Here is a 14026-nt window from a genome sequence, read left to right as displayed (position 1 = left end):
GACATCAAACGCGATTATATTTTTAAATAATTTTTCTCTCCTCAATGTATTTTTTGTGTCAAATTTCACCATTCATAAAAATAGTTTAAACTTGTGTCAAAAAAAAATAGTTTAAACTAATTATGTCATAGTATGTGAGAAATTGAATGTCAACAGACTGAAAAAATTAAATTCTTGGGAAAAAAATTATAAATAATCTTAGTTGTTGACACTTGACAAAAACTTAATTCATTTTTTTTAATACAAAACAAACACTTAATTCAATTAAAAAATAGAAAACTCTTCAAATAGAAGTATGACAAGTAAACCAGAATATGCATTGTATTCACCAAATAGAGAAAAAAAAACTGAACCACAAATGTAGATATACATCATCATATTGTAACCAAAATTAAGCATTCAAATTCCAAAGTATAATGCTTCAAAACAATGTAATGTAGAGACATAAGATTGATTCATAAAAAAGCTATTAATATTCCCATTTCTTCAATTCCATGCCATCTGGAGGACTTCCTTCAACCTTCTTTGTTCCCACTTCTTTCCAGTTTGTTGACAGCACTGTTCCATTAGACTCCACCTGCAAATAATTATAACAAATATATAATGACGAGATTTTTGGTAACGTATTATTGGTGCAAAGTATCCACCGACTTTGTCAGGTGAAGTTCCCCTCGCAACCACGTTTTTTTCTGTCTATAAGGCTCGAATTCAAAGCTTGACATAAGGTATTGTAGTTCAATTTCACTCGAATCAATGTAATAATGTTTGATAAAACATGAAATAATGTTCAATAAGGAGGAATTAAAAAAAAAAAAAAAACTTTAATATTGTTTCAGCCGCTAATAACATACTCAATTTTTATGTTTTAGTCCTTGAAAATTTATGTTATATTATGTAGTCAGGAAAAAATATGAAAAATAAAAATACACTTACAAATGATTTTTTCATTGCTCTTCTAGTATCCTCATCAGCATCTTGATATATTTCTCGGAAAAATTTGTTCAATGCGGCATCGCCATCAAGGTTTTCATCTTTTTCCTGAAATAAAAAAATGTTTAGGAGAAAGAAGTGGACTAAAATATAAAGTACTGAAACTTTTTTTCCCAGGAAGAAAAAATACCTCTTTCTTAACTTGAGCTTCAAGCTTATCCCAATCTACTCTTTTCGGTTTTGAGGAAGGGTAAGTAGGTCTTTGAGTTCCAGTAACTGCAAATTTCATGCTAAGGGTTAAATAAAGCATAATAGAGCATAAATAATGATAAACGTTAAAGGGCTGACAATTTTAATAAATGTATGTGCTAATATTTTGGTACGATTATCCGAAAAACAATTACTCGTGACAACTAGTATTGTGGTTTCGTTATTATAGACTGATTATATGCTTTATAAATCGATCATAGATCAACTTACAACACTAGTATTTGTATAGAAGGAAATAATTTCTCAATTATCACCAAAGAGCAAGGAAGGAGTGAAAACTGTAGATAAGTCTGAAGTTACCTGAAGAGACAATAGCCCTCGGTGCAACAGTGGTTTCTGTGGTGAATTCAAGGGACTTCCAGTGAATAGATTCAGCTTTAGCAAGGCGAATTTCAATTTTGGTGGACAAAACTTCATACCGGCAACTGGAAGGTACAATCTGATCGTAGATATAATCACAGATTAAAATATTATACAGAATAACAAAACAATACTGTGATCAAACATATGTTGGAGTTTAATTTTTAATTTTTGAATAAAAGGGCTTAAACCAAAATTATAACCATCTGTGGCATCAGCATTATAACTATACACAAAAAAAAATAATATAAGCCTATAAAGTAGTAAGCTACATCTTTTCCGGTGATCCAAACTTATTACACATATGAAAGCTCCGATTCATACCTTTCCAAACAAGCGATTTTGTAAAACATATGAATCTTCTCCAGGGACATCAATTTTGACACTTAGCTACAAAAGAAAATAAAAAGCTTGGGAAGTAAGTTTAGAATGTTATATCCAACTTGTTCAACAAAGTTGAAGTTAAATAAAAAAAAGCCTAAATATTATTTGTAATGTAACCGTACTATTTGTTCACCAAATTCGACAGTAATGCTTTCTTTTGAGACCCCCTTTGCAAATATGGTCACAACCACTTCTTCAGGTTTCTGATAAAATTCATGCCTGCATAATTTTTCCGCAGATTAGATCAAACTTTAATAGGAACTTAAAGATAGTAAATACCTAAAGAAACCCTATTAATTACATCGGCATTAGCACACTCCACAGTCCACACAAACGATAATCCTAGCAAAGGACAAACAATAAAAAAGCGGTACTAACCTATATTTAGGCTTAGCAACCGCCACTATCGGCTTCTCTGCAAGATCTTGTAGCTGAACATCTTGAGGAATTGCATCCTGTGCTGTGGACTTTTCCTGTGTAGGTATGGTATAAGATTCTTCTGTTTAACACAATATGTCCACGAAGCTCATGTCAGTTTTCTAGCCAAAAACGAAAAATCCAAAATTTTCCCTTTCAATGGTCAAGATACAATCATCAGTCACATATTAACTCAAACAAAAATCTAAAACACCAAAAGTAAACCAAAAAGGTGAATAAATTAACAATACAATTTTCACCAAATAGAAAGAGTTTTCAACAAAAAGAATGAAGTTCACCTGCAATGAGTTTTTCACATTCTTTGATCAAATTAACAAATCTTGATTTGTCCTCTGCCAATGAGGCACCTGTCTCCAAAGCGGTCTTAGCAGTCTGATATTCCTCAAGCTTCATGCATGCAATACTGCAAACAAAGTCATAAATAGAAAAACAAATCAAGAAATTTAGTAACTACATCACAGTTTAACAGGAAGAAAGAATATCTACGGTGCCTATCATACAAATTTGTAAGATATGCCATCCCAGAAATATCCTTGTAACATCTAATTCTCAGAGTATATAACGGTATGCCCGTATAAATTTAAATTGGTTTGCAATAAGCAAAAGTTATATGCTATCTCAGAAGCCGTTCCTCAGGAAAAGAATAAATTTTATAATTGTATTTTAAAATTCTATTGCACGAGGTAGGACTGGAAAAGACAACATTGAACATTTGTGGTCTAACGTCAGAGGCAGTAGTATTTTGTGTTCGCAATTTGCATGGTGGAGATAGCAGGCAAGGAGGGTGATTTAGCAAGGTCATATGTCCACATCACTGAAGTCATAGGTTGACAAATGATCACCAAGTTGACCAAAATAAGATTTGAACATAAAAATCAATTCTTGACCATAAAACCAAATGCAGCAAAGATATGAAGACACAACTAAGTGGAAAATATTGGTGTGTAAAACACATCGCTAATATTTTTTTGGGTGCTCAATTCAATAAAGAGAGAGGAGGCCATGTAATGTGACTAACCGAGGAAATGATTAAAGGGAAACAAAGAAAAATGGCTGCTTTGACAATGAATATAGGGAACCTATGGATAAAGACCATGTCGGTCCCACAGACCCACATTCTAGAATAGACAAGTTTTTGATAACTTGTGGCGAAAACAACATTTAACGATATTCTACTCATGGCAAAAACAACATTTAAGGATATTCTGCTCAAAAACTTCAATGCGTGTAACGACAACTACCGAATACGTAAGAATAAAGGGAAAGACAAGGTGGTGTTGTATTTACCCTTTGCGCATATATGCCTTTGATAGAGAAGGATCCAACTCAATTGCTTTGTTTGCATCAGCAACAGCCTCTGAACAAAAGACAAGAAATTTGGTTGCCGAAATCAGTAAATCATTACAACTACATGTCTACACAGTACACATAATCATAAATGACTATAAACCCCAAATTATTATCATGTAAAAATCAGAAGTACACAGGAAAGTTACATTCCAAAACATTTGCAATGACATAGACAACTCGAATGGACAAAGACTCGCATTTCAAACCCACACAAATGAATAAAAGTACAAATATATCAAAATCCCTCAATAATTTTTTTTTAAGAAAAAGGTGAAAACTTAAGTTTGTCTTTTAAGTTTAAAATAACCATCATCATTTCAAATTTTTTTTAAGCCCGTCTAAAACTTCCACGTGGCAACCCCCTAAGTTATCCACAGATGCAACTTTGTTAGTCACGTCATGTGCACGATTTAAACAAAAATTTGACTAAAAGGACTAACTTATTGTAATGTTAGTAATGCAAGGGACCAACTTAAAAGACCAAACATCCAATTTAGCCATTAAATTATCATATACCAATGAAAGACAATAGATGACCCAATTGAACAAAGTTTCAATTTTTTAAAAAATATTTGGTTATACATACAAAACAAACCAAAGGGCTACCAAGCATAGACACCAGACACGACACATACACTAGCTTGTGTAATCATGCGTTTCGGTGTCTTTGGACACACCTAATCCGAGGAGTGTTTGTGCTTCATAGCAAAAGGGTATTAGAATAACACAATCATCATCATCATCCTCATCCTCATCATCATCATCATCATCATCATCATCATCATCATCATCATCATCATATATAGTAATGAAAGACAATAGATGACCCAATTGAACAAAGTTTCAATTTTAAAGTTTAACAAAGACTTTGTCATACATACAAAACAAACAAAAGAGTACGTGTCAGTGTCCACGACACCGGGACACAACTAATCCGAATAGTGTACCGTGTTTCATAGCAAAAGGGTATTAGAAAAACCTAATTACTGTTATCATCATCATCACCACCATGTATAGTAATCAAAGACAATAGATAGATGACCCAATTGAACAAAGTTCCAATCTTTCTAAGTTCTAACAAAGACTTTGTTATAAATACAAAACAAACAAACTGGTATTAGAAAAACACAATTATTATCATTATCATATACAGTAATGAAAGACAATAGATAACCCAATTGAAGAAAGTTTAAATTTTTAACAAAAACTTTGTTATTCATACAAAACAAACAAAAGGGTATTAGAAAAACAGAAAGAAAGTTACAATACCAGTGAAGTTATTGAGTTTGATATTGGCCTGAGCACGATCAGCAAAAAGTGTTGAAATTTTAGGGTCAAGATCAATGGCTTGTGTGAGAAGTTCCACGGCTAATTCAAAGTGGTCTTCAACAAAGGCCTCTTTGGCTTTGAGTTCAAGATCGGAAGCCATGACAGAGAGAGAGAATTTAGAGAGAGAAAGAGTAGAAAACGAAAGGGTGTAGAGAGAGAGAGAGGGAAACGAAAGGGTTTTTGGAAGAGAAAGAGAAATCTGACGAATAGTTTGATTGATTGAGCGGAGAGAGAGAGAGAGAGAGAGAGAGAGAGAGAGAGAGATTATAAGGGCTGGCAGGAGGAAGGAAGGGAAGCAGCAAGGGGGAAAGGAGTAGACTTTCACAAGTCTTCTAAAATATGTATATAAAAATATAATAATTAGGAAATTGTTAAGCAAGTACTATTTTTTAATTAGTGAGAAAAATATCTTTTTTTTTATCTTTTTCTTTTAGAGGAAATCTTGTGTATATTTAACAAAAATATTTGTTTTAAGTTTTTTTTTTAAGAAAAAAATATTATTATTGTAAGGGAGTATAAGGGGTACTCAAACCTTTACAATTGACATAAAAAAGTCAAAAACTTTGAATACAAGACACCGAGACTAAACACCAACTAAAAAATGGAATACAAGCATTACAGCTATAACGACGAGAAAACCATAACCAAGAAAAGAGCTTAATATCCTCTAATAACGATGACGCGTCCGGATCCTTGTTTTAAGTTTGTTATTTTTGTTAGTCAAATGAATAAAAAAGTTGCTTAAAAAAATGAATAAAAAAGTTTGTTATTTTTGTTATAAATAGTAAATAATTAGGATATTGTGAACAAATAATTAATTGGTCTAAGTAGTAACGGTGTTCCTCTCCTTAAACATGTGGTCAACGGTTCAATTCATGACTCGTGGATATGGAAATAATTTGATTTGGAGGGAAGAACCCACTTTTTTTTTTTTTGGTACATGAAGGGGGCAAAGCCCAAAAGAAAAGAAAACTAAGAAATTACACGCACAGTCCTAGGCATGGAAACCCCGGAAATATCAGCAAAGAGAGAATTCTGAAGATCTATAGGAGGAGTCTCCAGAGTTATAAAATCAAAAGAATCTTGCATAAGACTATGGTTAGCTAGCCAATCTGCGCTTCTATTGCCTTCTCGCCATGTGTGTTGAAACTGAGTTTGCCAATTCATGTTGATAAGCTCCTGAATGCGCCGAATCATAATGGGGGTGGCCCCATTAAGATTGCATCTCCCTGTAACCATATCAATTAGTAGTTTGGAATCACTTTCCACAATGAGGTGAGTAATCCCTTTTCGTCTAGCCAACTCCATTCCCGCATACATGCCCCACATTTCGGCATGTAAAGAGTCACAAGTACCAATCTTTTGAGTGTATCCCTGTATCCACCGACCATCAGAATCCCGTAGTAAGCCACCACAACCAGCAAGATCCATAGATTTCTTATGAGCTCCATCGCAATTAAGTTTGATCCAGCCTTCATTGGGACATTTCCAACGAATGAATATGGTTTCCAATCGGTTTCGACCTCTAGTAAAATGATGATGCTCGTACCCATCAATATCCTTCGCCATCTTGAGGATCACCTGAATAGGGTCTGCAGGTTGTCGAAAATCTTCATCAAAGATGGCTTTGTTGCGCCAAGTCCACATGTGCCAACACGCCACCATGAAAATAGTCTTCCACCCTTCTTTTTGCACTCCATAATCCTCGTTGTTGAGATTCTTGAAGCACCAATCCCTGCAATTGAAAGAAAAAAAGTTAGTAATATGATTGGAAGCTACTAACTTGATCCAGATTCGAGTAGCGTATGCGCAATCCCTTAATGTGTGGATGGTAGTTTCTTCCCCGTTTCCACAACTATGGCAAATTGGTGATATTCCCACATTCCATTTGCTCCTCCGGTAATTGGTTAGAAGGCGATCATGTGCTGCTAACCACATGAAGGTTTGGATTCTATGAGGGCCCTTCCAATTCCATATCATTTTCCAGTCGCCTTCCATTTGGGGTATATTTCCTCGTTGCAACTCATAGGCACTCTGAATCGTAAAATGATGAGTATTGGTGCCTCTCCATCCTACTACATCTGGACCATCTGTATCTCTTGGTTCTGGGAGTGCGACTACTTGATTCACAATGTTAAGAGGCAAATTATTTTTCAAAAAATCAAGATTCCACTTCCCTTCAATCGTTAAGACATCTTTCACATTAAGGGTCGAATCAATAGCCTGATTGGTAGCCGCCTCCATGAAACAAGAGCCATTTGGAGTCCATCTATCCATCCAAAAGTTTATACTTTTACCATCTCTTAATTGCCACACAATATTTTTTTGGAATTGATCCCATATACCCGCTAGTGCTCTCCATAGAGGCGAGTCGTAATGTTGAGAACTGATAGCCACTCGAAGATCCTTATTCCTGCCATACTTACTATAGAGGACCTTGCACCACAAGTCATCTGGTCTATTGATCATATTCCAGAGTATCTTCATAAGGAAAGCTATGTTCATCTGATGGGGATTCCTTATCCCTAAACCCCCGTCTTTCTTGGGCAAACAACAAACATTCCAATTTATAAGATGAGGTTTTCGCTTCTGCTCAGTATCACCCCACAAAAAACCACGCTGAATTTTTTCCATTTCTTCACATAGTGTTTTAGGAATCTTGGCATACTGCATATGATAATAAGGTATAGAGCTAAGCACCGACTTTGTAAGCGTAAGTCTGCCAGCAAAACTTAAACACTGATGTTTCCAACCACTAAGCTTGTTCTGCATTTTCGCTATAATATGATGAAACTTTCCTCTCGTTGTTCTTCCTGGAGTGATATTCGCCCCCAGATACTTTCCCAAACTATTCACCTGAGTCATTGGTCTCCATCTTTCAACGCCAATACCGCTAAGATTGATAGAACAATGGTGTGGATAAGAATCCCAAATTTGAATCTGTTGTATTATGACGAAAGCGTATTATGGGCGTTGGCTTCAATGGTAGGCACACCAGTCAAAGTTGATTTACACACACTGAGAGTGGATCGGGGCAGATTCGCCAGGATGTGTGTAGAACTTGATTTAACGAAGCCGGTGGTAGGTCGTGTTGGGGTAAACGGAGAATGGTATCATGTCCAATATGAAGGTCTGCATATCATTTGCACGCAGTGTGGATGTTACGGACATATTCTTAAGGATTGTACACAACAAAAAACTACTCCTTCCAAAGAGCCGATACAGAACGACGGTGGTGCAGCCCTGAACGGTGATACAATCGTCCAAAATCAGAAAGCGGATTTTGTGGAGGAGATAGCTAATAATAAGGGGCAACCGGATTCGGCAGGAGATCCAGAGTTATTACATGGAGATTGGATTAAAGTTGAGAGGAGAAAAAGGGGAAATAAAGTTAATAGTCGCGGAATTACGGGAAATGAAAAGGAAACACCTCAACAAACTAAAAATGGAAGTCCTTTTGTGGAGCATTTAAAAAACATTAATGGAAAAAATAACGGAGAAGGGAGTACGGCCGGAATGGGACAGAAACATAAAACAAGATTTATGAAGAAGAGGCCAAGACATGACATGGTTAGCAATAATAATGGGCCAAATATGAGTCAAAAAAATAAAAGCCCAATTATTGGAGGTAATATTGGTATTAAACAAGGGGTTCAACAACACCAGCAACATCCTTGTCGTGAAGAAAGTCATGATATGGGGGTGCAACCAAATGGAGGGGTATGGGTCCCACATCAAGTGAATGGCATAACCAACCCATCTAGTGCTACTATTAATATGCAACACAAGCAGCAGGAGCATGACGTGCAACATATTAATCTAGTCAAACACTCTAAACCACCGGACTTATCCAATAATGGGAGTGGAAACACGAATAGAGGGGATACTCAAACAGAAACAAGTGGGTTTGCGTCGTCACCGGCTATTAAAGAAACGTCGGATTTGGCCCAAGACACAAACATGACTATGGATTAATGGGTTCTTCATTTTTAATTTTTATGTATATTTTTATCTTAATTATTTTTATGATTGTGATTTCTTGGAATTGTAGAGGTGCTCAGGGAAAAAAATTTCATCGAGCGCTTACTAATTTTTGCAGGAACAACAAAGTTGATATGGTGGCCTTACAAGAAACTCGGTGTAGTGGCAATATAGCCATTACCACCATTAAAAAATTAGGATTTAAATTCTACTTACGAGCTGAAGCTAGAGGCTTCTCCGGAGGAATTTGGCTTATGTGGAATAGGTTAGATATCAAAGTTCATTTAATTATAAATGACTTCTACTTTCTTCATGTGCAGGTTATGGAGCAAAATGTTGACCCTTGGTTGCTCACTGTGGTTTATGCCAGTCCGCGAGAGCAGGAGAGAATTGGAACTTGGAGTAAGCTTCACCACCTTGCAACCAATATCAATGAGCCTTGGCTCTTGATGGGCGACTTTAATGAGATAGCAAGCCCGGATGAAAAAAAAGGGGGTGTACAGGTTGATATCAGGAAATGTCAACAGTTCAACAGTTGGATTAATGATTGCAATCTTTTGGAGGTCACAACCGCGGGTACCAAATATACTTGGAGGGGTCCAAAATGGAATGGGAGGGACAGGGTCTTCAAGAGGCTGGATAGGGTACTTTGCAATGTCATCTGGAGATTGAGATATCATGAGGGGTTTGCTAAGGTTCTACCTCGAGTTCAATCAGATCACCATCCCATTATTATTCTTACTGAGGGGGAGCCAAATATTAATAATAATAATCGTCCCTTCCGTTTCGAGGCAGCTTGGATATCTCATGAGGAGTTCCATCCTTTTCTTAAAGATAGGTGGGGAGGCGAAAGTGATTTTATTAATCAACTCAACAATCTTACGCCGAAACTTAAAGAGTGGAATAAAGATAAGTTTGGCAATATCTTCAAAAGAAAAAAAGAGTTGTTGACAAGATTGAATGGTATTCAAAAGAGTTCTAGTTATGGCTATAGTACTTTTCTTGACAATCTAGAGAAGGAACTTCAGGAGCAACTAGCTATTACTCTTTACCAGGAGGAGTGCCTTTGGTTTCAAAAATCTAGAGGTCGTTGGATTGCAGATGGGGATCGTAATACCAGGTACTATCATTCTAAAACTATTGTTAGGAGAAGAAAAAACAAAATTATCTCTCTCCGAAATGATGACGGAGAATGGGTAGATGAACAAGAAAGACTTAGAAACATGGTGAGATTATTCTATATTAAGCTTTACAAAGAAGACCAACCTATTCGAGACCCGATTATAGCGTGGGCTACTTATCCGATGAATTTGGAGACTAATCATCAGAGACTTAGTAGCCCTGTCAGCTTTATTGAATGTAAAAATGCTCTTTTTGCTATGGGACCGCACAAAGCTCCAGGAGAGGATGGATATCCGCCAATTTTTTTCCAACAATGTTGGGATACTGTTGGAAATTCTCTTTTTCAATATGTGAATCAGGTTTGGTCTAACCCTTCTCTTATTTCTTTCATAAATAATACTTTACTTGTGATGATTCCTAAAATAGACAAGCCGGAGTATGTTTATCAATTTCGTCCAATTGCCCTTTGTAATGTGACTTATAAAATCATCACTAAGGTGATTGTCAATAGAATTAAGCCTCTTTTGGATGGTATCATTTCTCCTTACCAGTCCAGCTTTATCCCGGGTCGCACAATTCATCACAATATCGTTGTGGCTCAAGAAATGGTTCATTCGATGGCTAAAATGAAAGGCCAAAAAATGTTCATGTCAATTAAGATTGATCTTGAGAAAGCTTATGATAGACTTAATTGGAATTTCATTGAGCATTGTTTGGCAGAGTGTAAGTTTCCTCCTAAACTCATTAGTATTATTAAAAATTGTATTACGTCTCCTTCTTTTAAAATTTTGTGGAATGGGGATAAAACTGACATGTTCTCCCCTACAAGAGGAATTCGACAGGGTGACCCTTTGTCCCCTTATTTATTTGTCATTTGTATGGAACGTCTTTCTCATATTATTGCAGATCAGGTGGAAGCTAAATATTGGAAACCTATGCGTGCAGGTAGATCCGGCCCTCAAATTTCTCATCTTCTTTTTGCTGATGACCTTCTTCTTTTTGCAGAGGCTTCCGTTGAGCAAGCTCATTGTGTTATGCATTGTCTCGAGCAATTTTGTCAAGCTTCTGGCCAGAAGATTAATAATCAGAAGACTCAAATTTACTTCTCAAAAAATGTGGACCAGCGTACTAAGGACGAGAACCCACTTTACTTTGTATCAATATTGACAAAACAAAATATTAGGAGATTTTGTTTTTCTATAAGATATGATTTTTTTTTTGCAAATGCTAACATGTGCCCCAAGGGCACATTTTAAGATGTATTTAATTAACGAATAATGCTAGCAACACACTCTTTAACAAACACACTCCAACACACTCTCTTTTATTGGTTGAAATTCACATGGGTCCCATAAAAAAATGTGGACCCATATAACTTTTATGGGACCCATATAAATTTTAACCAATAGAAGAAAGTGTGTTAGAGTGTGTTTGTTATTGGAGTGTGTTGCTAGCACTCCTCTTAATTAACTAATATCTCATTTAATTTACTTTAAAAATAGTAATAATCAACTTTATTAATTAAAAGATATAGTTCACTATATTTATTACCATTAAAGAATTGAAAAGACAAAATATGATAAGCTGCCAAATTTGATTTATGATCACACAGATGGTAATACGACCATAATTATATGCATCCAATTTTTTTTGGTTTGTTAACAATCAGACTTATAGTACTCTTGGTAATACTTGATTTATGCTAACTTGTATTTTTTGTTTTTTTTTCGGTGAACAAGATCAAGTATTATAGTATTATGTTGTAATGATAACGATTTGTTAGTGCTGTTTTAGCTTTTGAATTACTAATATGTTTTAGAATTTTATAATACTTACTATAATTTAATTTAATGTTTTTTTCAACTTTAAAAAAAAGGTTTGACAAAAAAAAAAAATTTGTAGCAAAAAAAAAATTTGACCAAGCGCCTAATCATACATCAACTATTTGGCAAGTATCATATTTTGCCTATGCAATTTTTTTAAATGGGTAATAAATATAGTGAACCATATCTTTTAATTAATAAAGTTGATTATTGCTATTTTTGAAATAAATATAGTGAACCATATCTTTTAATTAATAAAGTTGATTAAAGTGTAATTTACACCATTGATCAAGAGAGAGAAACATATACAAATTTAGAGAAAATGAATTTAGATGGTGTTAGATTACACTTTATTAATAAATATAGTGAACCATATCTTTTAATTAATAAAGTTGATTATTGCTATTTTTGAAATAAATTAAATGAGATATTATTTAATTAAATCCACCTTAAAATGTGCCCTTAGGACACATGTTAGCATAACCCTTTTTTTTATAAGTATAAGATATGAAATCTTGTTTGAATTGCATTAGGTTTCGGTTAATTTTTATATATATATATATTTCTTTTACTAAATCTATATCTATATTAATATTTACTACCTGTCGCTAATGACGGAAAATTAAAAAAAAAAATGGTAGTATTAATAAATTTATTAAGGCTAAATTCATCCAAAAGTCGTTTAAGTCTCATATTTTTAAAGTTAGGTCTTATGTTTTTTTATGTAATAAGTAGGTCTTTAAGTTTCTAACTCGTTGCAGTGTTGCGTTAAACAAAAACTTGTTGCAGTGTTACCCTTCCTTTTAATTTCCTCCAACATATGTGCCTTTTTTTCTTCAAAATATTCACTGTGGTGGTAGTGAACGTTAACGGCCACATTGCAACAATGAACAAGGTAATTGGAAAGGTAACGATACAACAAATTTTTGTAATGAATGTAACTGAAAGGGGAATGGTGCAACAAGTTAGAAACATGAAAGAACTATTTGTTACCGAAAAAAATTAAAGGATTTAACTATTACAAATTCGAAACTTATAGGGTTCTTCGATGCATTTGGTCATTTATTAATAATAAATGATGTCTTTACAAATCTATCCTTTTAAGAGAGAGTTAATTTATGTTTATATAACCAATCGTTAGTTGATTCAGCGGTGATTGGCGCTGAACTTGGTAGGGAGGATCACAGTTCGATCCCCCGCAACTGCGATCGGGAGGGGGCTGGAACTACTTGATGTCAGAATTGACCCTCGAACCAGATTAAACTGGTGGTGAAAACAAAAAAAAAATTGTTTATATAATAGTATTTGATGTAAGTTGTAGAAAAGCAGTCTAGTTAGCACGATTAGCAAAGAGCGATAACCGAAGCACAAGGTAGTTTATCATCAAACGAAGAATCACAGTTCGAAGAAGACTTTATGGAAGATAAAAACCCACCCAAGTGTACAATGGGTGACTATTGTCGAAGAACTGATGCAGGGAAAAAAATTTAGGTTTCCAACCGACGAATCTCGTTGCCTTTGACATTAAAAATATGGTTCTAACTAGTTTAAGGGAGGATCAATTTGATGGGAGTGCAACTAGAGATCCATGGAAGCATCTCTCTCGATTGTATGACTTACTTTTTGCCTCTTGTATCTCCCAACATTATGTTTTTCAAAAATAATTACTTGATACAATGATACTTATCTTGATCAATTTTAAATTCATTCATAATTCCTTTTTTGGAATATATTTACGAGTGTGTGGTATAAAATAAGTATTCGTTGGGAGTAAAGATCGTCTTCATTTTCCAAAAGAAATAGTGTTGTCCACTCTACCAAAAAAAAATGATGTTGTCAATTATTATAATTTTGCAATAAATCAATGATATAAATGCACGTCTTTCGAGAATCATTAATATTATTTGAATAGTTTTAGTTCATCTAAAAAAATTCATAATTAACTTTTCAATCAAATGTCTACACCATTCATGTGACACAAAATATAACCAACAAAAAATCACACTTAAATATATAAGAACAAAAATAAAAACCCATGT

General features: G+C 34.6%; 1 protein-coding gene across 1 annotated transcript; it reads right to left on the bottom strand.

Moving 5' to 3' along the window:
- Positions 1-296: 296 nt before the first annotated feature.
- On the bottom strand, positions 297-5381 carry LOC123905882 (protein SGT1 homolog A-like). Its single transcript, XM_045955660.1, has 10 exons — positions 5002-5381; positions 3670-3739; positions 2661-2785; positions 2323-2443; positions 2067-2163; positions 1885-1950; positions 1501-1639; positions 1121-1206; positions 934-1038; positions 297-577 (listed from the first exon to the last, which is right to left on the bottom strand). Exons 1-10 carry the CDS (start codon positions 5159-5161, stop codon positions 470-472), a joined length of 1077 nt encoding a protein of 358 aa, XP_045811616.1. The 5' UTR covers positions 5162-5381; the 3' UTR covers positions 297-469.
- Between the last annotated feature and the right edge of the window lie 8645 nt (positions 5382-14026).

This window comes from Trifolium pratense, linkage group LG2, assembly GCF_020283565.1.
Source record: "Trifolium pratense cultivar HEN17-A07 linkage group LG2, ARS_RC_1.1, whole genome shotgun sequence".
Taxonomy (NCBI): domain Eukaryota; kingdom Viridiplantae; phylum Streptophyta; class Magnoliopsida; order Fabales; family Fabaceae; genus Trifolium; species Trifolium pratense.
Note: the sequence above shows the minus strand (reverse complement) of the source record. Positions and strands in the feature narration are given on the sequence as shown.

Coding starts and splice junctions, on each gene's coding strand:
- LOC123905882 (XM_045955660.1), bottom strand. CDS start 5,161: ATGGCTTCCGATCTTGAACTCAAAGCCAAAGAGGCCTTTGTTGAAGAC. Junction 3,740..5,001: donor CAAACTCAATAACTTCACTG/GTATTGTAACTT, acceptor TCTTTTGTTCAG/AGGCTGTTGCTGATGCAAAC. Junction 2,786..3,669: donor AAGGCATATATGCGCAAAGG/GTAAATACAACA, acceptor CTTTGTTTGCAG/TATTGCATGCATGAAGCTTG.